This window comes from Microcaecilia unicolor, chromosome 7, assembly GCF_901765095.1.
Source record: "Microcaecilia unicolor chromosome 7, aMicUni1.1, whole genome shotgun sequence".
Taxonomy (NCBI): Eukaryota; Metazoa; Chordata; class Amphibia; order Gymnophiona; family Siphonopidae; genus Microcaecilia; species Microcaecilia unicolor.
In genome coordinates this window covers 250,477,554-250,502,930 of record NC_044037.1, presented here as the reverse complement: position 1 = coordinate 250,502,930, position 25,377 = coordinate 250,477,554, and the positions used below count along the sequence as shown (strand labels likewise).

Genomic DNA, 25,377 nt, shown 5'->3' with positions numbered 1-25,377 from the left:
TTGAAATGCCAGAATGAGGTTTGGAATGCCCAGAGAAGCAGCTGGAACACCAGACTGAGGTTTGGAACACTCATTGGTTGAATAGTGAATACCATCCAAAAAACCTTGGGAGGCTGTTGGGAGGAAACGGAGGGCTGTGAGCAAGTAAATAATAGTGTTGACTCCTGTGGGTACGAGGGCAGATAGAGGAGATGTTAAGCGGATGGAATGGATTTTGGCGTGTACAGGTGGTTATGGGTTAGATTCCATTGGGGATGGGTGAAGTTTTTGTCCCCGTTTAACTTTTTACAGAGCACATTTATTCCAGAACAAGGGTTCTGTACCCAGTCCTTGGAACACAGCCAGCTAGTTAGATTTTCAGGGTGTCTACAATTTATTTATTTGTTACATTTGTATCCCACATTTTCCACCTATTTGTAGGCTCAGTGTGGCTTACATAGTACCAGAGAGGCCTTTGCAGGCTCCAGTGTGAACAAATACAGGGTGATGTGGTAAGATCAAGTTCATGTGGCACAGCCAAATTAGGGAATCAGAGAATGGAAGAGTTGTGTTATGTCCATTACGTGCTTTAGTTTGGTTGTGTTGCAGAGAAGTTGGATCGGTAGAGTATGCCTTTTTAAACAGGTTGGTTTTTAGTAATTTCCGGAATTTTAGGTGGTCATACGTCATTTTCAAGGCTTTTGGTAATGTGTTCCACAGTTGTGTGCTTATGTAGGAAAAACTAGATGCGTAAGTTGTTTGTATTTAAGTCCTTTGCAGCTTGTGTAGTGCAGATTTAGATAAGATCGTGTTGATTCAGATGTATTTCTAATTGGTAAGTTGATCAAGTCTGTCATGTAACTCGGGGCTTCTCTGTAGATGATTTTGTGAACCAGGGTGCAGATTTTGAAGGTGATGCGTTCTTTGATTGGGAGCCAGTGTAGTTTTTCGCGGAACATGCATGAGATAAACTTGCATGCAAATTTATCTTATTAGATATTCATTGTAGACATTCTGAAAACCTGAATTGCTGCGTGTGTCCTAAGGACTGGATTGAAAATCCATGTTTCAAAACATCATCTAGTGGTGGGCAACCTGCAGCCCATCATTGAATTTTAATGTGGCCCATGAGATCCTAGGACCTAAAAGCAGAAAACATCATTAACCAGAGAACTTGTTAATTTTAAATACAGTATTTTGCAAATGTTTTCAGAATAACCACTTCAGCAGTTTGTTTCCATTGTTTTTATTACATTTTTACTTAAATCACAGAAGGTCTATGGAACTCTGTGTATTTCCAGTTCTGACATTACATAATGTTGCTAGGGTTAGTAATGACATTCATGTGGCCCTCTATATATAAAGGTTGCCCACCTCTGGTCTAGATGATCTTTGGCAAAGCTGAGGCGGGCAATAGTGTTTTAGAAAGCAGAGGGTTTTTTTTTTTCTAGCTATCCTTCCATGAGCATCGTTCCTAGTCATTTTTTTTTCCTGATGGTTGATGCATGAACCCTCACATAAAACACAGGAAGAGAGGCTTGCAGACCTTTTAGATGTTTAGAGTTCTTTTTGAGTTCATGGATGATTTTCTGGTTTGTTGTTAGGGTAAACTCGGCAGAATAACTGCTCTTGCATAGTTGCTCATCTGCTTTTTCCATTTGTAGACAATTTGACAATAGATGGATAAAGCCCTAAATGTTTAGAAATAGGCTTCTAACTTTGTCCAGACAAATGGGCATCAATAACTTTTTCACAGATCCTCTGAACTTTAAATCATGAGTTGATGAGGTCTTACTAGCTTTATGGTGAAGACTAAACACTAAGTGGTTGATACTCAACAGGGTTTAAACAGGCAGAAGAGACTCCTGCCTATTTAAACCCCTCTTGCACAATGCCCCTAAATATCCCCTCTGACCACCATAGCACTTTGCAGTAAATGCTGAGGTGGTCTGTGGGCAGAGTTGGGCAGGAGCTGGCAGTTACGCAGGCATTGGCCACATTCACTGTTGGTGCCCACAGAGCTCACTGGGAAGATAGGACAGCCTTTTGTGCAGTTCTGTCTTTGCTCACTTAGCTATACGAATGCCAACATTGAATATCAACCAGTATTCACATAACTTTGGGTCAGTGGCTGACCTGAATATTCAGTGCTGGTGCCTGGACATTCACAGGCTGAATATTGGGCAGTAACCCTTTATAGGACAGTCTTTCTAAACCCAGTTATACAGACTTACTTGGCAGGGTGGTTTACATTTCAGTATCTGATTCTATTTAGCCAATTAATTGTGTTAAGGAAACTTGGGGTTCTCATGCTTAATCACACAAAGATGTTTAATGCTGATCCTTTTTTGTTGTGATTATTATTTTTTATAAGGGTTTAGGTTAGTATCTATTCATATTTTGAGTACAAATTGTACCAAAAATAGACTAGCCTAGGCATTCACACTTTTTCTCAGCACTATAGAAGGCATTAAAGTTATTTTACCCAATTGCTTGATTGACAGTTATCAAATTCGACACAAGAAGACAATGGTACATTAGTTGGCCTTTCCTGTATACAATTTAGATGAGCATGGACTAGAATAATGGATGATCAACAAGAGCAGCACCATCACCCAAGAGACTTGGGCTCTATTTCAAAACTTCATCTTTTTTTAATAATTGTTTGGCTAATAGGGAGTGAGAGTGATAGAGAAGCAACTCCATAACCACCTGGCAGGGAATTCTAGTCACTACACAATCAAATTATTTGAGCATTGCTCAGCACAGCATTCACAAAACCCCCCCCCCCCCACTAAAATAACCCAAACACCCCCCCCCCTACCCCCCCCCCCCCCCCCGAAAGTTAATTCTACTTCCTTGCCTTATCAGCTAGCGACTGTCGATGCAGTCATGCCTATACAGCCTATTCACTTTGGGCCATGTTGGCATTAATGTGTGGCTTTGTAAAAGGGGTCCTTAGATATTTTTGGATCAGTGAGCCAAGAATATTTTTAATGTACTGTACCTCTGAATTTTCAGACTCGACCACTTCAACTTATAAAAAGTGTGACTTTTTCTGTGCATGTTTTTATTTATATGTAATAAAAATTCATTCTTTGTATTTGCAGATCTTCGGTCTGAAAAAGAAAGACATGATGATGGATTAGAAACTAGTTTATTAGGTATGATACCTCTTCATTTTTAGAAAATGGGAATTGCTTTGTAGATCTTAATTACATAATGAGCCCTGATTATCTGTGAAACTGTTCTGACTGGTCATCATGTTTTTTTTCCTTAATATTTTTGTTTTGAAGATTGGACTTGGGTACATCAGAGAGGGAGTATAACAATGACCAGCAAATAGAAACATTTGACCAATCAACACAAAATCTGCCTAAAGGGATAACCAGTGAAATGTAGCTAAGGTTAGTATGAGCTGGTACAACAAGCAATTCTCTTATGTCTAGGGCAAAGAAAATACTCTTAACAGGGATGGAAAAATAAATCTAAAAGGTATCTAAATGTTGACGTATTTCTCCTGATTGGGCTGGGAAGAGATGGCACTGCCACAACCAGTGTGGACCAGTTAGAGCAGCAGCAGTCTTGAGCTGTTCTCTGCTGCTAGGCAGCATAGAGCAGAAGAGGCTTAGGAAGGAAAAGAATCTAGAACGGACAAAGAGGGGAATGGAGGAGAGTGACTGAAAAGAGGGAAGAAAAGGGGGGGGGAAAAGCTGAATGGAGTTGTGGGGGGGGGGGGGGGAATCAACGAAAATAAAATGGACAAAAAAAAAAGCTGTAAGACATTCATAGTACTATGTTTTGCTCCTGGAATTATAAATGAGGCAACAGACAGGACCTCATCACACCTGTTGTCCTCCCTCCTAACCATTCTACCTTTACTTCTTTCCTCATCTGGGCTGCCACCTCTGTCTGTTCTGTTCTTTCCCTCTGGGTCAGGCATGCACACTCCGGGTCCTTAATTTCCATGATTCTAGAGTAGTAGGTTCTCATCCCTGCCCCAATGACAAGCTTTGCTCCCGGACAATTCCCATATTTTATAAAGCTGGAAGGAAGCCTACATGCAGATCCTTCCAGTCCTGCCTTTTGTTTGAACCTGTTTCTTTTTTCCCCTCTCTTTCTGCTAGCTCCCATGACTTTTTATGTCTGTCAGTTGCAAGACAGGAGGGGCTTTTGTGTCTTCTGACCTCCCAGAGCCCTACTTTGGTTTTTTTTTTCTTCTCATTATTATTTCCCCCTCCTCTGCAGTTTTATTGAAAAAGGCTTTTTCATTACATAATTTCCCACTATTCCCGAATCTGTGGGATAGTTGTGTCCATCAACCAGAAGGTGTAGAGAGAAAATACTGAGGAGCTGGACTGGATGCCAAAAGAGAGATGCCTCATCTCAGTTTTTAGTTCTCTGTCTCCAGCAGGCGGATGGATACACTTTTCAGCCTCTGGTTCTGACTGCTTTGCTCCTGGTCCAGTTGGTCAGCTGGTCGCCAGTTGAGCTTTGTGGGTGGCTTGAGTCTGCAGTCATAACTGGAGGTCTTCAGATCCCTGTCTCTGGTGCCATGCAAATTTGCTTCTTCCCTCCCTTCACCTCTCCGCTGTTTCCGATAAAGCTCTCCTTTTCCAGCACAACAGCTTTAAAAAAAAAAAAAACAAAGGAGAAGAAAAGAGGTTTGTTGGAGATCATGGGACACGGGATCAGTCTTTGAGCCTTTCTCATCTGTGGTAGACTGTGAGCTCGTGCCATCTTTTTCTTTTAATGCAGTCCATTGACTTTTGTATATTTTGTCCTTGTGATGACTTATACTATGCCAAGATTGGAAATACAGTGAGACAGAATAATAGAATTCAGTAACATCCAAAACTTATTAATTAGCATTATAATTGTGTTCGCATAACTGAGAATGTTACAATCCAACTTAGGACTCAGGATCCTCACGCATTACCATAATGTTTTCTTCTTAACCATGTATATATGCACCTGATGTATATATACACCACGATCTGTTCCATGTATGTTATGTTACATGTTTATTACCATATATGTATGTACCTTAACGCAATACTGCTTGTAATTCTGTTACCTGGAAATGGCAACTGCCATTACGGCAAATGTAAGCCACATTGAGCCTGCAAATTGGTGGGGAAATGTGGGATACAAATGCTACACATAAATAAATACATAAAAATGCTGTTATCAAATCATATTAAGCTTGATGTCGACTTGGTTAACTTCATCATCTATATACAAACACACAGCCGGGAGACAAAGATTAAACCACCACTGGCCCCCCCCCCCCCTAAAAAAAAAATGCCTTATACTAGTAGACTTGAAGAAGAAATAAACATATATCACAGAAAAATCTCTGCATGAATATAATATGTGGTAAGGTGTCCCTGTAAACAGACCCTCCCAATGATACATTGATCACAATTTATAACAAATGACTACCTATAAAAAATTATTCTGTTATTATACTTCTTCTGTGTACATCGGTATGCTGCACAAGCTGGCGTGTTTGAAAATATAAGTGAGATTAAATAAAAATGCTACCAACAATAAAGAATGGCACCGTGGATGCAGCAGCTCATAACTGTTTTTGAATGTTAAGGGATGATGGCTGCCGTTTGAAAATATAAGTGAGGTTAAATAAAAATGCTACCAACAATAAAAAAAAAACATGGATGCAGCAGCTCGTAGATTGGTTTGTTGTGTTTTGAGTGTACGGGGATGAAGGCTGTACAGGGGAGGGAAAACAGCAAGGACTCTGTATTGAAGGTTTGGTGTGGTTGCTGGTCATCCATGTTCTCCCCCCCCCCCCCCCCCCCCCCCCCCTTGTAACTTCTTGTTCCGGTGCAGAGCCAGCATCTTGAGACCGACACTGAGTCCCGATCTTGTCGCCTGCTGTGGGAAGCAGCAGCAGCGGTTTGGATGTCAACGGGAAGGAGGGAGGGAAGCAGCTGCAGCGGCTTGGGTGACGGAGGGAGGAAAGCAGCAGTGGCTTGGTGACTTCAGGAGGGAGGTGGGGAAGTCCCAAATCAGGACTCGCAATTTTTAAAAAATTTATTCATTTTTCCCTGAATCAATTTGCTCAAAATGAATCGTGAATTGGGCAGCTTTTTAATCACAGCTCACATTACAGGGTCCTTGGATGTGAGGACAGACTCTCAGCAGGCATTCCTTGGACCTGGGAGAATGGGAACTATCCAGCCAGGGCTTTGAGCTGAAAGTGTTCTGATGGGGTTCTCCGCGTTTTGGAATTGATGGTGATGAAAAGGAATGCCAAAGGGCCCTAGTTCTTCAGCCACTGGAAAAAACCAGAATCAATGCCCTACTGCAGCCCTGGCCAGAGACACATTTCTGCTGTATGTGTTCCCTCCTTGGCCCATGGCAGGCCGCGTGTTGAGAAGGATCGCATTGCACCAGGGTCAAATAATTTTAAGTTTTAAGTTTTATTTAGTACTTGATATACCGCCTTTACTTTACGGAGATCAAAGTGGTGTGCAATTTGCATAATAAAATAGCAAGAAATAAACTACAGATGTAGACAAGAAAGACACCGATTCTTTGATTCGGTCTGTCATATTTAGTTCAAATTAAATCCATTTCTTATAGCCTTGGATTGGCCTGGCCATGGTACACAGACCTGATTCGACTGCTGGACAGGGGTCCTCTCCATCTTCTGCAGGTAGACAGCCTACTGAAGCAAGGTCCGGTGCTCATGAAGGATCTATGCCCTTTGGTCTTACAGCTTGTCCGTTGTAATGGCTCAGTTGAGATGAAAAGGTTATTATGATTTGGTCATTGCTATCTTGCTACAGGCTCTGAAACACTATACTTCCATGGCAAATGTGAGGGTGTTCTGAACGCAGACTTTAAATCGCACACATCCTAGCGTTGGGTTCTCTAAAAGGTCTGGTTGTGGCTTTGGCCTATTTCAGGGGCCGACTACAGAAGACATCTCTTGCAGTTTTCCCGGTTCCTTCCTTTCCAATAGTGGAGATCAGTGTTTCATCTTAACCAATCTGTGGAGCTTCTGTCCTTTTGCTGAGAGAACAAAGAGTATTAGTATTCTTTCTTGAAGCTTCTAGATAAGTGTACAGTCCTCACTGGATATGTGGAAGTCATGAATGAGTTTTTCAAATTGGACAGACTGTTCTTTTTGGTAAGCAGAGGCTTGGCCTCACAGCTTCCAAGCCCACAATTGCTTAATGGCTGAAGGAGTCTATTGAGACAGCTTATTTTGTTTGTGGGGAAACAGGCTCCTCAGGCCTTATACAGCAACATCCTGGGCATAGACTACTTTGCTGTCTCTAGTAGATGTTTGCAATGCGGTGATGTGGTTGACTCTGCATACCTTTGCCAAGCACTACAGAGTGGATGTTTCCGGTAGGCCTGGAAGCAAGTTTGTGGGCTTTGGTCCTCAGGGCGGCAGTGCCAAGATCCCACACACTCAAGGGATTGCTTTTGAACATCCCATAAGTTCTGAACTAGTGGGAAGCTACGTAATGAAAGGACTACTACTACTACTACTGTAAACCATTTCTGTAGCGCTACCAGTCATACGCAGCGCTTCACAATTGAACATGAAGAAAAGACAGTCCCTGCTCAAAAAGAGCTTACAATCTGAAAGGAGAAATTATCTGATGATTTTCTTTCCATTAGTCCTTCTCAGCATTCCAGAGTCTCACCCGAGGTTTCTGACATGTTTACTTGGTGCAAAATAATGGATCAAATAATGACTGCTGCCTTGCTTGGTGCTTCCTGCATATCCCTTGTTCTTTACAAGTTGTCTAGAGATGAGAGGTCCACCACACCACCACTCATCTGGTTAGTGAGTTGTTTAAGGTTGTTGTGTTTGTTTTGAGTTTCCTTTTTCTGCTTGTTTACGTAAATACTGAGTTGCTGGACTAGATGCCAAGAGAGAGATGCCTCAGCTCAGTTTTTCATAGTAACATAGTAAATGACGGCAGATAAAGACCTGTACGGTCCATCCAGTCTGCCCAACAAGATAAACTCATTTTACATGGTATGTGATATTTTATATGTATACCCGAGTTTGATTTGTCCTTGCCTTTCTCATGGCACAGTCCGTAGAAGTCTGCCCAGTACTGTTCAGGTCTCTATCTCCACCTGCTGGTTGATGGACACAACTATCTCACAGGTTGTATAATATTATTTATTTATTTTTATTTATTTAGATTTTCTCACACCTTTTTCAATAGTAGCTCAAGGTGAGTTACATTCAGGTACTTATCAGGTAGGTAAGACCTAATTTCTTCTCCCTGGAAGCCTGTTTTTTAATGGAGTTTTTTTCCCCCCTTATCCTTCTGGTTGGTGGGGAGCATTAGTCCTGTCAGAGAAGGAAAAAAAGAGCAAAATAAGCAAAATGTCCTCACAAAAAGGGGAATAATTCTTTGTCTTCTAGAATTTTTTTTAGCTGACACTAGGTTTTCTAAATATTTTTCCACCCCTGTTGAGTAGTGCAGTTTCAAATCTTCAGGATTTTATATGTACACAAATAATCAACACCCAGAAATGAAAGCCATTGTTTTAGTTATTCCCATGTTGTAGACTGCCTATACAGCTCATCTGTGCCCCCAAACCATTAACTGCATTTGAATATATGTATTGTGTTTTCATTTACTATTTGGGGGGGGGGGGGGGGGGGGGGGGAATTTGTGTTTTGACTACCACATTGATATTTTAAGCACTATACGAGAACTTTTTTCCTATACCTATTTATAAAAATTTGTGGTCTGGAAAGCCTGTTTAATAAAATATTTATTTAAAGCAGCATTAATTCCTAGGTCCCTCAAAGTATCAATTTATTAAGTCTTATTCATAATTTTATCTTTATCAAATCTTTTGCTGTTTCATCTATTTTTATATGACAGAGAAATGGGGTTAGATCATTAGATTTCCCCCAAAAACCTTTCATCAGTATGTGACCACCTACTGTCAGGGAGACTGTGGTAAAAATATGTGGCATTGGCAACCATGAAAGCTGATGTTATCTCCAACTTTCGTCACTATATATACAATAAGCCAAATTGGTACTAGTGAAAATTGAAGCTTGGTTGTGATACCTGTTAAAGAGACTTTAGCTACTTTTGGCATCTGAAGAGTATTTGACCCGAGTTGGCCAATGTGAGCTCCCTGACTCAGCATAAATTTTCTTATGTTTCTGTGACCAACAAAAAATATGTAGTATGTTTTTTTTTTTCAGACCTAACACATCATTAGATGGTAGAATGATAGTGTAAAATAAAATTATATAATATGGTAAATAACGGATATAGACCAGAGGTCCTTTCATTCTTTCTGATGTTTTGTTTAGGGATCTTAACTGCTGCTGTATTCAGATTTCCCTCGTGCCTTTTTTACAGTATAATCATTTTACTGCTGTTACATACAAGTTACCAAATGCTTTTTTTTACTATCCTCTTGCCATTAAGGGATGCTTTTGTGTTTCCCATGCCTTTTTGCATTCCATTACCAATTTTGTCTCCAGCTTCATTTGGAAATCCATTCCATGCATCTACTGACCTTTCCATGAGGAAGTATTTCCAAATATTTTAGTCTACCACCTTTTAGAGCATCATGTCATAACCTGGTTGTGTCACTTTATTTCTTTTCAAAAATGTTAATGTGTGCATTAATATGTTGTCTGGACCATATCTCTGCAAAAATTGCATTTCTCATTCCTTTTTGAATTATGTTATTTTTTTTCTTTACCACTGTTCCTAATGGATGCATCAGCAGTTTTGAGAGGTGAAAGTATGCTACAGATGTCTAGGGCCAGACTACGATGTGCTCAACTGCACTCACTGTACACAGATATCATCAAGGGTTCAGCAATTTAGGACCTATAAGATGGTGGCTGTTTAGTCTCGGCTGTTGCTCCTGACAAGAAGAAAGCAACAAGCTGCCTCTGGCTCCTTGTTTCCAAAGCATACCTCTCTGCCAGAGGATTTAACATCCGAAATTCAGTTGGAAGATATAGCTTCCCTCTTATGGGAGGGGCAAGAAACCTAGTGCAATCATTTTTGAAATATTACAGCATGTTAATGCCTCAAAGGAGTGTTGTGGCTGGCAGTACCAGTACACAAACCTATCACATCCAGCCTTGAATTTCCTACATAATATGATAAGTTGTGCATTAAAGTACATCCTTGTCTGGGATTTGATGTAGCACAGTCGTATAGTCATATAATCTATTCTAAAAGAATTTGGTGGTGAAAAGGCCACGTATACCCCACTTGTTAACTTTAGGACACTGGGGAGGGGGGCTTATTTTCAAAGCATTTAGACATGCAATGTACCATATTAACCTATGGTACTTTGTATGTCTAAGTGCTTTGAAAATGAGCCCCCTTAATCTCATAAGAAGAAAGATGTCTCGAGGATCTGTGTTAAATGCAAGGATAATAACACATCTGTATTGTGTCAAATTCTTATTTATGTGGAGCATAAGTTCTTAAGACCAAGTAGTTGATACAGAAGAATGCAAAAAAAAAAAATACAAATCTACTAAGAGCTTTCCTGGCATAGAGAGGGGCAACAAAGCTAATTAGGCTCAGAACATTATCCCCCAGATTCTATAAAGAGCACCCAAATATCCATGCCTAAATTTTGGCACAATACATAGAAGTGCATACAACCTAATTGATAAACCAATTAACATCAATGATTGGATGCTAATCAATTATTGATAATTGGCACCAGTTAGGAATTGTGTGCACGTTTGACTGGGCACCCAAATCCTATATTGCAGAACTCAAAAGGGGGGAGGGGCATGGAATGGTCAGAGGCATTCTCAAAACATGCGTGCAGTGTTATATCGGTGCCCAACTTGCGTGCCAGGATTTATGCCAGCTGGTTTCAGCTGGTATAAGTCCTCGCAACCAAAGATAGGCACAGGAATCCCCACTAGGCGCTATTATATAAAGCTTGCTCATCCTGGATCACCGTTTATAGAATAGTGCTGATTTTTCCCGGCTCCTATTTTTCAGCACCATTTACTGAATCTGGCCCTATGCTTCTTTGGGAATGTTCCCAATGAGCTGGCCAATGTGTCTGGATAGGTTCAAACCTTGTTAACAAGGTAAAGGTGGCAGACCTAATTCTTTCATCTGAAAGGCTAAGCTTAGAAAACTGAAAATCATGCTGAATTAGTTTATGCTTCTAAATAAATGAATAATAAAGGACCAGTGCTCCAGTCTTCAGATCCACTCTTTGGCTACAGCAGAGCAGAGAGCTGTGAAGAGAATAGTCTGGAATTGTATTATTGACAGACAGCTATGTGAAAGTGATCTGAAATTCCAGTATTGAAAAGGGGATCCAAGATGGCAGCTGCATGATGAGAGGTTGCAGCATGCCTCAACCTTTTGGTTTTTGCCAGCTGAAATGGGGAAGCGAAAAGGGCAGTCAAAAACAAAGGCCCTCAGTCCTCTTCCTCGCTCCCCAGACTGATCGATACTTTTGTGATATATGCAGGAAAACTGGAACAAGGTCCAGAGCCATGATTGTTGGAGTCACAGAATACGGGAGGAGGAGTTGGGCATTCCCTAGGACCGGAAGTCTCTCAGCCTGAACAGTAAAATCCTGCCTTTGCAACCAAGAGCAACAAGCTCCCCTGCCTTTTGTAGTTCAGTACTCTCTGTTAGAGGGACATGAGCAGCTGGTGTATAGGGTGAGAGTGTGGTTCAGGAGTGTTCACTAGAGGAGGATGTCACTGAAGAACAATAATATAGTGCAGTTGGCTTAGCGCACCCCAAGATGGAAGAGCTCTGTGTTCATACGCCTGTTATCAAATTGTAACTGGGGTAGGAGGATTTAATTTAGACAATGTTCCTCAAGAGCTACCTGGGACATACCTGAATATATCCACAGAAATGAGTTCAGACTCAATAAGTCTGTCTATTTCAGAAGCAAGTAAAACAATTTTTCCAGTTGTTATAAAGAGTCTGGCTCGTCAAATTAAGACTTTGGGGTATAAAATTCAGTATGATTTTCAGTTATCTAAGCTTAACCTTTCAGTTGAAAAAGATTAAACTCTATAACAAGCCGTTTCTCAGATGCAGTTAGTTGAAGTGGTTGTTTCTTCCTCCTGCAGGTTTTTTCAGTTGGGAGATGTCTGTGTTCCTTCACAATCTTGGCTTTGTCAATTAAATATTGAGTGTTTCAGGACTGCATAGGACTTAATAAGGTGGCGTCACTTGATAGTTTCCTGTCTCCCTACCTGCCTGTAGGAGAGCATATAGCCACTCGTTGGGAATGGTCTAGAAAGATTCAAGGAAGGAAAACTAACGAGTAAGGCCTAATTTCTTCATTGACACAGCTATGTGAATCTGATCCAAAACTGTGGCATTGATAGAGGATTATGGGAATATTAATTGACAGGTTCATGTTGTATTGTGAAATAATGTTTTAATATGTTTTATTGTGAACCGCTTAGCTTCAAGGCAGTATAAAAATGAATAATTGAAAGCAAATAACCTCTCAGGAAAGCACTTTCCTTTTTAGAAGACAGTGTATGCCCCAGAGAAGGATTTATGGCTATACCAGAGTTGGTGGTGTAGCCAGCAGCAGCAACAATCATCCAGACACCTATCCTACAGTGCAGCCTAAGGCTACCTCGAGTTTTTGAAAGTTTTTGCATCCACTACTAAGATCTGCCTTCCATCCGAAAACAAACCCTTTAACAGGTCTTGGCAGGCAGTAATGAGAGTCAGATGGGCCAAGGTTATTGGCTATATTTAAGATCATTCCGCTCATGATGCTAAACCAGACCCATCCATGCAGCGTAAGCTGCAAAAAGAATTGGACTCCCTTTTCTGGAAGAGGACGCTGGAACACATCATGGAGATCAGCAATAGCTTTTATGCCAAATATTTTATTTGCAGTTTTAAATTTTAACTTGAGTACAACTTGTTAAGGGAAGGCAATGGCAAACCATTCTGCTAATAGTGTGCCAAAAACTGTCATGCAGGTGGCAACTCCCATAAGTCATTCACAATGCGGTGCTTGCTTAAAGGGGACTACCTTTACCATTTGTTAAGAAAAATAATGTATATAAAGAAAAACAGTATTTATTTATTTATTATTACATTTGTATCCCGCGCAGGTTCAATGCGGCTTACATAGTAAAAGGAATACAGAATTACATTGGGAAGTGAATCTACAAGTTTGTTCTTATAACTACCACATGAAGGATGATCAGATTAAAAACTAGAAGCACTGGATACAAAATAGAAGGAAAAGTTAAAAGGAAATCTTTTACTTGAGAGAAGTTACTCCCAAGATAAAAAAAAATTATGAACTGGTAAATAGTTTTTTTTTTAATCCAATGTTGGAGCTCTTTTTGTAACTAAGAAGCTTGGAAAAAATGTATTTAATACTAGTAATACCAATATATATTCCCAAGGAAACAAGAAAAGTTGCATCAGCGGCCAAAATTTGAGGCCTACTGTATTTATGAATAATAAGCATTAATCACATTGGCACATGTTAGCAAATCTAGCCCTGAGAGTGTAAGCCCTCTGGGATCAAGAAAATAGCTGCTGTACCGGACTGTAATTTACTTTGAGCTACCAATGAAAGGTGTGAACAAAATCCAAAATAAGCCTCTTCTTTGAAGTCTCAATAAGGATTTGCTGACAGCCATAGCAATGTCAGCTGCCCATCTCCTCTTTCCATTGAAGAGAGAAAGAGATGGCATTGGCTTCTATTCACATATTTACATCTTACTACTGTTGAGGAATATGTGTGACTATGAATTTGGTAACTACAAAAACCTTATTGAATGAAAAGTGCTTGACACAGTAATATACAATATTATAATTAAATTTCTGAAAAAGGAGGCAAATACCTCAAATAGTCTGTGGACTTTTATCTGTAATGAAGAATTGTGATCTCAACAACTTTCACATAATCGGTCAAAAAACCTCCATACCCTACCTAATGAAACTTTATTCAATTAAATATTTTTTCTAATTTATTTTTTTCCCTAAAATCTTAATAGAGCAGACTAAGATATTCAGCACTCAATCACACTTGTCTGATCAGTTGTTTCAAACGCTTATCTAGTGAATCCCAACAGGCTTCCTATTTCACCATAGGGCTTCATCAGGGGAATTGGTATGTTGTGCTGCATTAGTGATTTTGTTGCTCGAGCTGCTACAGTTCCACTTTCCTAAGATATTGATTCTTAAACTACAAAATATATTGAGGGAACCGATGAAGTAGTGATTATTACATAGGAATTATATGCTTAGAATACCATTGGGTTTTGCTTAACTGAGAGAACTAATCTATGTGGGCATGACTTCACCTCACATGTGGGTCTGATTTGGAGAGCCCCTGTCGTAGGTGAACAGCTTTGCAATGATTAGTCCCTGTAGTGAAGAACGAATTTATATAGCAGGTCATTTGAACTTTAACCCCTTATTTTGCCCTGTACAACTGTAGAAAAAGCATAGTTCACACTGAATTAGAAGAAGGTGAGCTATAGAAAATATTGTTTTTCCATTCTTCATACAGCTTGAAGACACTGTTCCCTGATAAAGTAAGTCACATAATGCAGTGAACCGATTTTGTGGAAACAGTACTTTATTATAATACTCTGTACAAAAAAAATGTCATTTTTGTAGGTGTGATGGCATTTGGATATAGTTCAACAATTATGAGCAGTTCACAAAGTGTTTTTCAATTTCAGGTTTTTGGAGTCTGCTTATTCTGTCTTTGACAGTTGGACTCTCATGTTGCAGCTTCTCTTGGACAGTAACATACTTTGACTCCTTTGAGCCAGGCATGTTTCCTCCCACGCCTCTGTCACCTGCACGATTCAGGTAAATGCAGTTTATAGTGTGTGTGTGTATATACATAAAGCACAGTGGGATCAATGCAGAAAGCCACGGTCTGATAACTGAGTGCATGGCTTCTACCATGAGATTAGCAAGAAAATATTCTGTAATGGTGCAGTAAGCTAATGAAATGCAAATTCAAAACACGCAGAACTTGTGTCTGGCAGGTTTTCCCTGTTTAGCATGCTTCGGCAAAGTTTTTGTGGTAAGGATGGCTTCAAGTGCTAGCACACATCTGCATGAATTGGAATGTTGTTGAGCGCATATTAGCCTCACATAAAATTTTTGCTAGGCTAGTATTTATGTGCAGAACTTGCTGGTGCTTTTATTTTCTTCAGACATGCAAATGGTGAAGCTGTCGTTACTCCAGACACAGCTGGTACCTTCTATTCTGTCTTTAGTTGCAGGTATATATACTAACAGGAAAAAAAAAAGAAAATATTGGCAGTAAACCTTTAAAAAACTGGCATTAAATGCTCTTGACTAACCCTTCTATACTGCCATAAACCTGGTGGTAAACTTCTTGCATTGTGCATGTTAAAATCCCCAATTTACTTCTGTACATTGCAGAGGAATACCTAATGGCCTTATTACCATTCACTTTAATATACTGTGCATCCATATGTACTGCACAAGTTGACTGCCTCATTGAACCACTTTTTGTGTCATACGGCCAGTAACTTGTGCGCGGAATGCTCGTTAACTACATTCTTTTGTCCACTGTAGCTTTCTGCATTGACCCCAGTATTTGACAGCATAATTACCATATCACCAAGTCATAACTGCCTTGCAAAAGTTTTCGCACTCTTGTATATTTCATATTCTGCTATCTCTAGAAATAACAGTTTAAAATGCATTAAATTAGGAATTTGTTTCACTGATCTATATAGCATATGTCACTGTTTATGAGTGGAAGAATCAATGATAAATATAGAAATATTGGGGTATTGTGGATCCAAGATGGCGGTGAAACAGGTTGGCTGTTAGGAATGCTCTTGTGATGCTTCTTCTATTAGTTGAATATTACCTCTTACCTAGTTTTGAGCATGCTAAAGAGGAAGGGAAAGCTAAAGGGACTTCTCCTTCCGAAGCCAAAGACCCTTTTTACTCAACAGGCTTCTATAACAGCCTTTGTTACACCTTCCCCAATATCGGGGTTTCTGCTTCCGGAAATGAGAAGGGTCCAGGATTGGAGAGTGTTTCGTTGCTTAGCCTAGTGGGGCCAGCTATTCCTCCTGTCCCACAACCAGATGCAGCTATTGTGCCGATTCTTCACCCTGGAGGAAGTGGGTTGGAAGACCTGAAGGGGAACCATACTTCATCTTCGGAAGCATTGGTGATGATTGCTGCTGTGGGTTTTACCTCGCATCCTTTTTCAGAGGGGGGCCCAGTGTTTCTTGGATATGGCGTCAGTGGAAACAACTGAGGAAGCTATTTCTTCGACTAAATACACCACAGATGAAATTGCGCTTTGTGCTTCTGCGCTTCAGCCATTAGTGAGACCACAAGAGATTTCACTGGAATCAGTATGGACAGCCCTTGAAACCTTACATAACGTTTGTACTTCTTTCAATTTCCTTAATTCTGTACAAATTAGAGAAGTTAAAACTTGTATTGAAACTATTTATACTAAGCAGACTCAGCTGGAAGCTGAGGTGACTAAACTACAGGAGAATCAAGCTCAGTTTGCAGGAGATAGACTTTTGCTTCATCGCAAGGTGGAAAACTTGGAAAATTCAATGAGAAATTTAAATCTACGAATACTTAATTTTCCATATTCAAGATTTATTTCTCCCAGGGATATGTTTCATAGATTTTTAAAGGAGAATTTTCAAGTACTCTGAGAACTCTTTTCGACCAGTTTAAAATTATATACCAAACAATTCCACCGAAGTTGGAGACTGCGCCTCCCGTTTTTCCTGGGCTATCTTTACAAGATGTATCATAGACAGTTTGGATGTTTCCACATTGATTGAACAGACGGTGGAGGAAGTTTAAAATTAGAGCTACACTTTTAGTTTCTTTTGTGTTTGTACAAGACAAAGATGCTCTATTGAGGTTATATTTCCAAAAAACTCAATCCACCTTTCTGGGAGGGAAAGTCCAGATCTTCCCCATGTCTCCAAATGGACTCTTGAAAGGAGGAAGAAGTTTATAGAAATGAGACAAGAAGTGTTATGTTAAAAGCCTGCTTTCAGCTCCATTTCTTTGAACCTCTCCAATTGCGTAGCTTTTTGAATTCACAGGGTAACTCGGGCTATAGTCCAGTTGTTTATCTGACCATGGTATAGTTAAGGGAAGACTACCTGTTGTTTCTTTTTTTATACTTTATTTTTCTAATCCAACTTCCCTTCGAATTTCATCACAGATTCTTTATATTGTGGACTACTTAGCCAAGTTTTTCTTGTTTTTGTAATTATTTTTGTGATGTTAATTTTCTTATATTTTGGTGGGTTTTTTTCTTCCAAAGATGTGTATATAGCTTTTGTATATTTGATTATACAAATAAAAAAATAATTTTAAAAATAAATATAGAAATATTTGAAAGTGAATATGATGAAATCAAAACATCTTGATTGTATAAGTCTTTGCACACCTTCAGTCAATATTTATTTAGTTAAAACATTTATATTCTGCATAGTCCACAGTTCCCAGTGGATTGCAATATCACATAATCAAAATGTCTGATACGAACAAGACAATAACACGGGCCGGGATGAAGGAGCCCTGCATTCAGGTGTTATACCTGGTCCTTTCACTCAGCAAGGCATCAATGAAAGGTCTCACATTGAAGATGATTTTCCTGGTTGCAATTGCATCAACACGGTGGGTTTTGGAATTGCAGGCTGTCTCGTGCAGGGATCCATTTTTTTTGTTTTACGGAGGTGGGAGTGTCTATCAAGATGGTGCCTTCGTTGCTGCCGAAGGTGGAGTCTGCTTTTCACCTTAAGTCAGTGGAACTGCCGTCCTTCCACAAAGAGGATGAGGGAGTGAAATTTGTGACCTTGTGGCTGTTGGATGTGTGCAGGGCTCTCATGCAGTATTTGAAGGTCTTGAACGAGTTCAGGAGGTTGGACAGATTGTTCCGTTTGGCAGGCAGAAATTGGGCCTTATGGCATCGAAGGTGGAGATGACTTATTTGTTGGCAGACAAGCAGCCTCTGCCGGATTTGAAGGCTCATTCGACATGGACGGCAACCTTGTGGGCTGAGGCTTCGTTTGTGACACCAGCTGGTATTTGTAGAGCAGCGATGTGGACTACCTTGCATACCTTCACAAAGCAGCATCAGGTAGATGTAGCGACGTGAGAGGCTGCCATTTTGGTGTTTTCTATTCTACGGGCGGCAGGCCGGAGTCCCACCCTCATTAGTGCTTTGGGACATCCTACTCGTTCTGGAATAGTGGGAAGATACGTAATGGAAGAAGAATAGGTCTTACCTAATACTTTTCTTTCCATTAGTTTTATTTAAGCTCCTGGAATAGTGGGAAGTACTAATGGAAAGAAAATTATCAAGACCTAACTTCTTCTTCCATTACATATCTTCCCACTATTCCAGGAGCCCACCATTGTTTCTGCAAGGTGACTATGCTGTGCAGTTTTGGTAGGCCATAGGGACTGATTGTGGTGCAGCTTTGGCTTTCGAAGCGTATTTGTTTCTGGTCTCCATTCCAAGGGGCAGTGTCTTCAGCTACCTTAGGTGGGAATTGGATTTGCCTGTGGAATGTGCATAGGCTGTTTCAGTTCATTATGTTCCTTGTCTGGTGGGGAGGGGAAGATCACCTGCTTGGGTAGTAATTACTGAAGGGCTGAGCTAAGGGTCTGAATGTATAGGCTACAGCTCAGCTCTGTATTCTCTATCTCCACCTGCTGGTCAATGGATATGTCTATCCCACTTGTCCTGGAATAGTGTGAAGAACTTCCATACATAGGCAATGGACAATTACAGCAGTAAACATATTCAAATAACAATATGCACTAGGGTATAGAGTGGCATTTCAGAAAGAATGTCAAATTCAGGAAATGACGTCAACTCCTTATGTCACATATGGACATCCATGCCTCATATATTTTAGAATAGGATCAGCCAACATCCAGCCTGTTCTAAAATACACGAGAAATGGGCATCCAAGTGCTGTCTAGAATCCAGCATGAGTATCCATTTACGAACTGAAAAATCCAAACTGAATTGGCAAAGCAAGCAACATAGGTGTCTGTTTGGCAGTGGAGGAGTGTCCATATTTATTTATTCGTTCTTATATCCCACAATTTCCAAAAACACACATTTTGGTTCAATGTGGCTTACAGTTCACAGTCAGTAGGAATTACAGTTCCATATTTATCTAGATTTGCAAGAAAGGTGGGAGAGGGGAGATATGACCGAGGTGGAGCACAGATTATTCATAGAGTATATAGGAAGAGGTAGTTACAGATTTGTCTAGATTACATTTACAAAATTTGTCTAGATCATTGGTGACATATATTATCCATAGAATTTCTTGAAGAGGTAAGTTTTTAGTTCTTTTTTTGAAATGAAGGTAGTTTGTAATGCTTTGTGTAATCTTTGGAATTGAGTTCCACAATTTGAACTCCAGGTAGCTGAAGCCAGCCGTATAGGTGGTTTTGTAGACTGTTTCTGCATTTGGGTGGTTAAGTAGCTTCTGGGCTTGCATTTCTTGGTGATATTATAAAATGAAGTAGCTGGCACTCTTCAAAAATCAAGGGGGTAATAATAAACTCATTTTAAATCATTCCCCTCTGAAAAAGCAGATTTTCCACTGTATATTGAACTTCAGCGACAATGCTCGGATACCATAAAGGTTTTTTCTGAGACATCACGAGCCATAATCGTCATTAGCCCCACATTATCTTATTCACTAGTTTCAAAGTTTGCCAACATTATATATTCTTCACTCTTTTACAGCTATTTCATTTGTATATAGATAGACCTTAAGCAAGTACTAAAGTACTCATTTTATTGTCTGTCTTGGGGACCCCAACATGAAATCATGTTTCACTAGCAGGCAGTTTGACTCAGAACCGCTTGGAAGGCTGCAGGTTCTACTTGGTGCAGGGGAGGGATCATGATTCACTGCTTGGGACCATGTTGTGCTGCGCTTGATAGGGTGAATGCGACTCCCGCAGAGGCAGTTAAGCAGTGTTCTCGCTGTGAGACCCACCAGCTGGCGCTGGAGTGCATGCAAGCCAGGAATCCTATGAGACGTGAAGGAAATGGTCAGTGGCAGCACATCTTCAGATTTGGCGCAGCATTCAAATTTGCCATGGACTCCTGTCTTTCTGGCAGTGCTGGTGCGCAGTTTGATGCAGGAGAGTGCGAGAATGGGTGCCATTTTTCAGGCTGACTGGCAGTGAGGAACAGCCGTGACTGATCATGCACAGAGCGCAGCCGCCATTTATAGTTTCAGGGCCCAACAGAGCATTCACCTGCATTGGGAATCTGTGTTGTCCCCCAAGAGTTTATATTGCTCTTGCACCAGGCCTATTTACTGAAGCAAGGATAGTCAGTTGCTGCAAGGTGCTTCAGTTTCTCACCTCACTGCCCCTCTGGCTCCTAAGAGATCTCATTTAGACCTCCAGAAATGAGCAGATACCATATTGGATGAGGGAGAAGAAGATGAGGTTATCGGTCTATTCAAAGGAACCATCATTGAAGGAGCCATAGAGACGGGAGAGCTTCCTCATGTGGAAGGGGTTGATCTGAAATATACTAAGGTGGTTCATAAAGATGAGCTCAGTACTCTTATTTATGACACACTGATGGTGCTTTTCATTGAGGAGCCTTCTCCTTTGGCCGTCAGGAGTTCCATCTTCATCAATCATAAGAGGGCTTAGAGGTCCTTCTAAGGACCTTCAGGACCTGATTACAGCAGAATGGGTCTCACTGGGACATGGGGCTGAGAGTGGTAACAGCTATGAATCACCTATATCCGTTGGTTTTGAAGGAGAAAGATAAATTGCAGCTTCCCAGGGTGGACCCCCTGGTTACGATGGTGACTAAGAAGACCACTTTGCCAGTGTAAGGAGGCATTGCCCTAAAAGAACTACAGGATGGGAAGTTAGAAGGCTCACTGAAACATGCCTTTGACGTAGAGACTCTGCACAGGAACGGGGTTCACGGGAATCCCGTGGAACCTGCGGGTTTCCCTGGGGACAGAAGCCATTCCTGCAGGGTTCCCTTGGAGACAAAAGCCGTTCCTTTGGAAGTGTAAGCTGCACTTGCGCCATCCTATCACTACTAAGTACCAAGTTCTTTGAGTGCTGTCTCCTCCTTCTTGCTTTATAACAGCACAGATGTGGATGAACACAGAGGATCTCTAATTAAAAAATGGAAGTTATAAAAACCTAAACTTAAATGGCTGCATGTGTGTGGATGTGTCGAGTTGACGCTTAGATGGTGACTCTGGCTGTGATGAACTATACCGGGCAGAATTGTATGGTCTGTGTCTCATATATGGCACTCTGATTTAGGATGGATTGGAAAGGGCTTAGACAGCAACTTTAGTGTCTGGAACATGAGGACATTGCTGGACAGACTTTTATGGTCTGTTTTCCCGCAAATGAGAAGACAAATAGGCTGGAGTGGGCTTCAACGACAACTCAAGCAGTTGGAACATAAGGATAGGGCTGGGCAGATTTCTATGGCCTATGTCCCAGAAATGCCAGAGAGAGACCATAATCAAGTATATAATATCACGTTCTTGACTGTTGGGCAGACTGAACCGTTCAGTTTTTTATCTGCTGTCACTTACACTATTAATCCTTCTGCTCCCGGGCTGATGTGCAGACCTCAGCTCTGACACAGGCACAAGCATCAGATGTCACTTGACCTACTGGCACGTGCATGTAGCGACCTCTCAGCACACACTGCCAGTGAATGAGACCAGTCTTACATATGTGCACCAAAGTGTTTCCAACTTCTGTTCCTTCCTGCCTGCAGTGCTGCTGCTCGAACTCGTATGTACCATTAAATACTTGTGGGGATGGGTAAGATTCCATTGGGACAGGTAATATTTCTGTCCCCATGCAACTCTCTACTTTGACGTAGCCTCTTTGAGCCTTCAAGCAGCAGTGTGTAGCTCATTTGTGGCAAGTGCATGCCTGTAGTGGCATCAGAAGTTGGCAACACTTAGGGACATAATGCCCAGCTGGAAGTGGAGTTGGCCTAATTGGTAGATGCTATTTATGACATGGGTTATGGCCTGCAAGTATGTATGGCTGTCATGGCACGTCAGCCACTCTGGTTGTGGCATTGGGCAGCAGATGCAGCGTCAGTCATGTCTAGTTAGACTTCCCTTTTGGTGCAAGTGGCTATTTGGAGACGATCTCGGTAACTTAATGAAAGAACTGGAGAAACCTCAGCCACAGCGGTTGCCAGAGGATAAGCCAAAAGCCTCTGGTCTTCCATCTTCAGGGGGCTCTCGATCACGATTTCAAAATAACAGACGGTACCAGCCTGGTCATCAACAATATGGTTAAATGTCCTGCTATCAGGCACACCAGTCCTTCCTTTCGTGCGGACAGGAAGTTCTCCTCTCAGCTGGAGCACCCCAATGATGTGAAGCTGGCCCACTCTTCTCATCCTGTGGTGGGAGGACATCATCAGGAGTTTTGGGAGGAGTGGGTCAAAATCAAGTCTGATCAGTGGGTTCTGGCTATTCTTATAGAGGGTTACAAGTTGAGTTCTCCCTCCTGATCGCTCCTCTTTTCTTGCAATCTCCTTGTTGAAAGGGAACCAAGGCTGGTCGAGGTTCAGGCCACTGTGGATTCTTTGCTGGCGTTCCAGGCCTTTGTTCAAGTTCCCCAGGCTGAACAGGGAAAATGCAGATACTCCGTCTACTTCGTTACCACAAAGAAGGACCCCCCCCCCCCATTTCCCCTTTTGTCCAGTCTTAGATCTCAGAAGTCTAATCTGCTGCCTCCAAGTGTCCTGCTTTGCATGGATACATTAAGAGCAGACGTAACCTGGGTTGAAGCAGGAGAATTTCATCGCCCTCTATCAAGGAGGCATAATTGCCTTATACCCATATGGCTGCTGTATCAGAGGTTTCTACATTTTGCTGTGCTGGGCTGTCACTTCCAATCCAGGGCTTTGCCCTTGGTTTCGCCACTGCACCAAGAATGTTAACCAAAGCCATGGTGGTCGTGGCAGTCTTCCTTCGGAATCGGAGTTCACCTGTATATCGACAACCTAGCTCATTCGCTTATCTATTTGGACAGTGTGGCGGTGATGGAAAAGTTGCTTTTCTGCAGTCATTGAGTTGGGTGATTACTTTGAGAAGAGCAGGACTAACTCATCACTGATGCTGGGGTATCTGGGCATTCTATTCGACCCAGTAAGGGAGAGGTCTTCCTCACAGAACACAGGAGGTTGAATTTGGTTCAGAAGATTTATATTTTCCTCAGTCAAAGCAGTCCCAGGGTCTGGGACTACATCCAGGTTCTGGGGTCATCTGCAAATGGAAGTGGTGCCATGGGCAAGAGATCATATGCAGCCATTACTGGATTCTCTTTTTAGCTGCTGGTCTCTGTTGTTACGGAAGTAAGACCTTCATCTTCCTTGGACTCTGTTGCCAGATGGAGTATGCAGTGGTGGTTGTCACCCAGAAATTTGACCATCAGAGCTTCCTTTCCTATAACTCAATGGGAGTTGGTGACAGCAGACTCCAGCAAGTCAGGTTGAGGAGCTTATTACGAGTTCCATCTAGCACAGGTCACCTGGACATAACAGGAGTCTCATTGGTCAATAAATCGTTGTAGCGCAGGGCAGTTCAGATTGGCTTTAAACAACTTCGCTCTTTTATGGCGGGGGGGCACGTTCCAAGGTTTCTCAGGACAGTGCAATGACAGTTTTGTCAACAAGCAAGGTGGGACCCACAGCCATCTGATGGCTGTGGAGACGGCCTCCCTCATGAGTTAGGTGAAGAAAAATCATCACTGCTTGTCGGTAGCTCACATTCCTGGGAGCTGGAATGTGGCGGTGGACTTTCTCAGCAGGCACTCCTTGAACCTTGGAGAATGGAAACTATCCAGCCAGGGTTTTCAGCTGTTAGTGGGGTTTTCCACTTCTGGACTTGATGGCAACAAAAGGAATACCAAAGTCCCAAGTTCTTCAGCCATTGGAAAGAACTTGGATTGATGCCTTCTGCATCCCTGGCTGGAGACACATCTATTGTATCTCTTTCCTCCTTGGCCCATGATGAGCTGCGTGTTGAAAAGCTTTGCACTGCACCAGGGTTGAATAATTCTCATAGCCTCAGATTGACTGCAAAGGCTGTGGTTTGTGGACATGATTTGACTGCCAGATGAAACCTCTTCTTCTTCCACAGGTACACGTCCTACTGAAGCAAAGTCTGGTGCTCATGGAGGATCCATGCCCTTTGGCCTTATGGCTTGGCCATTGAAAAGGCTCAGTCGAGATGAAAAGGTTATTCTGATTCGGTCATTGCTACCTTGCTTCAGGCTGAGAAACACTCTAAATCCATGGCATATGTGAGAGTGTGGAGGACGTTCGAGGGCTGGTATTCTGAGTGTGGACTTCATCCCTCTTCTTCAGGCAGGTCTTCAGAAAGGATTGGCATTGGGTTCCCTAAAAGTTCAGTTTGCAGCTTTGGCCAGTTTCAAGTGCCAACTATAGAAGATCTTTCTTGTGATTCACCTGGCTATTCAATTTTTGGGGGGGGAGCCAGCCGCTTGCGGCCTCTCTTTTGTATTCCATGTCCTGAATGGAACTTTAATTTGGTCCTTCAGGCTCTTCAGAAGCCTCATTTTGAACCACTCCGGAAGGCCGCCTTGAAAGATCTTATGTTAGACAGCATTCTTTGTGGCTGTTATGTCGGCATGTAGGGTTTCATAGCTTCAGGCTCTCTTGTCTTGATCTTATCTTGCTCTTCAAAGGCCGGGATCTTGCTGCACACATTTTTTTTCTTTCTTCTAAAAGAGGTTGAGATGAAATGCCGATACCAATCTATGGAGCTTCTGTCCTTTCACAGAGAGGAGGTGGAGGCTCAGTATTCTTCCTTGAAACCTCTCAATGTGCATAGGGTTCGCAAATGGACAGACTGTTCTTTTTGGTAAACAAAGGCTTGGCCTCATGACTTCCAAACCAACAGTTGCTTGATGGCTGAAGGAGACTTGCGTCAGCTTATTTGCTTGTGAGGAAGCAGGCTCCTCAGGCTTTGTGCACTCATTCTAAGATGTGTACAGTGACATTCTGGGTGGAAACTACCTTACTGTCCAATGGATATTTGCAAGGCGGTGACGTGATTGACACTTTGCCAAGTTCTACAAAGTGGACATTGTGGCGCCCTCAGAAACCAGATGTAGGGTCTCAGGGTGGCAGTGCCAGGATTCCCACAGGTTCTGGAATAGTATGTAGCTATGTAATGGAAAAAGAAATTTGGTCCTACCCACTATTCCAGAGGCCACCTGAGGTTTCTGAGATGTTTAGTTAGTGTGAAGTAATGTGCCAGATAACTGTCACCTTGCATGGTGCTTCGTGCATATCTCTTGTTCTGTAAAG

At 41.7% G+C, this 25,377-nt stretch overlaps 1 protein-coding gene across 3 annotated transcripts in view; it reads left to right on the top strand.

Annotated features, from left to right (window-relative positions):
• LOC115474809 (ADP-ribosylation factor-like protein 6-interacting protein 6) overlaps nt 1-25,377 on the top strand; it is a 42,660-nt gene that overhangs the window by 1,699 nt on the left and 15,584 nt on the right. For all 3 annotated transcript variants that reach the window (XM_030210474.1, XM_030210475.1, XM_030210476.1), the window contains exons 2-3: nt 3,090-3,143; nt 14,693-14,825. In XM_030210474.1, coding sequence (XP_030066334.1) covers nt 3,090-3,143; nt 14,693-14,825 — 187 coding nt within the window. The remainder of the gene's footprint in view (nt 1-3,089; nt 3,144-14,692; nt 14,826-25,377) is intronic.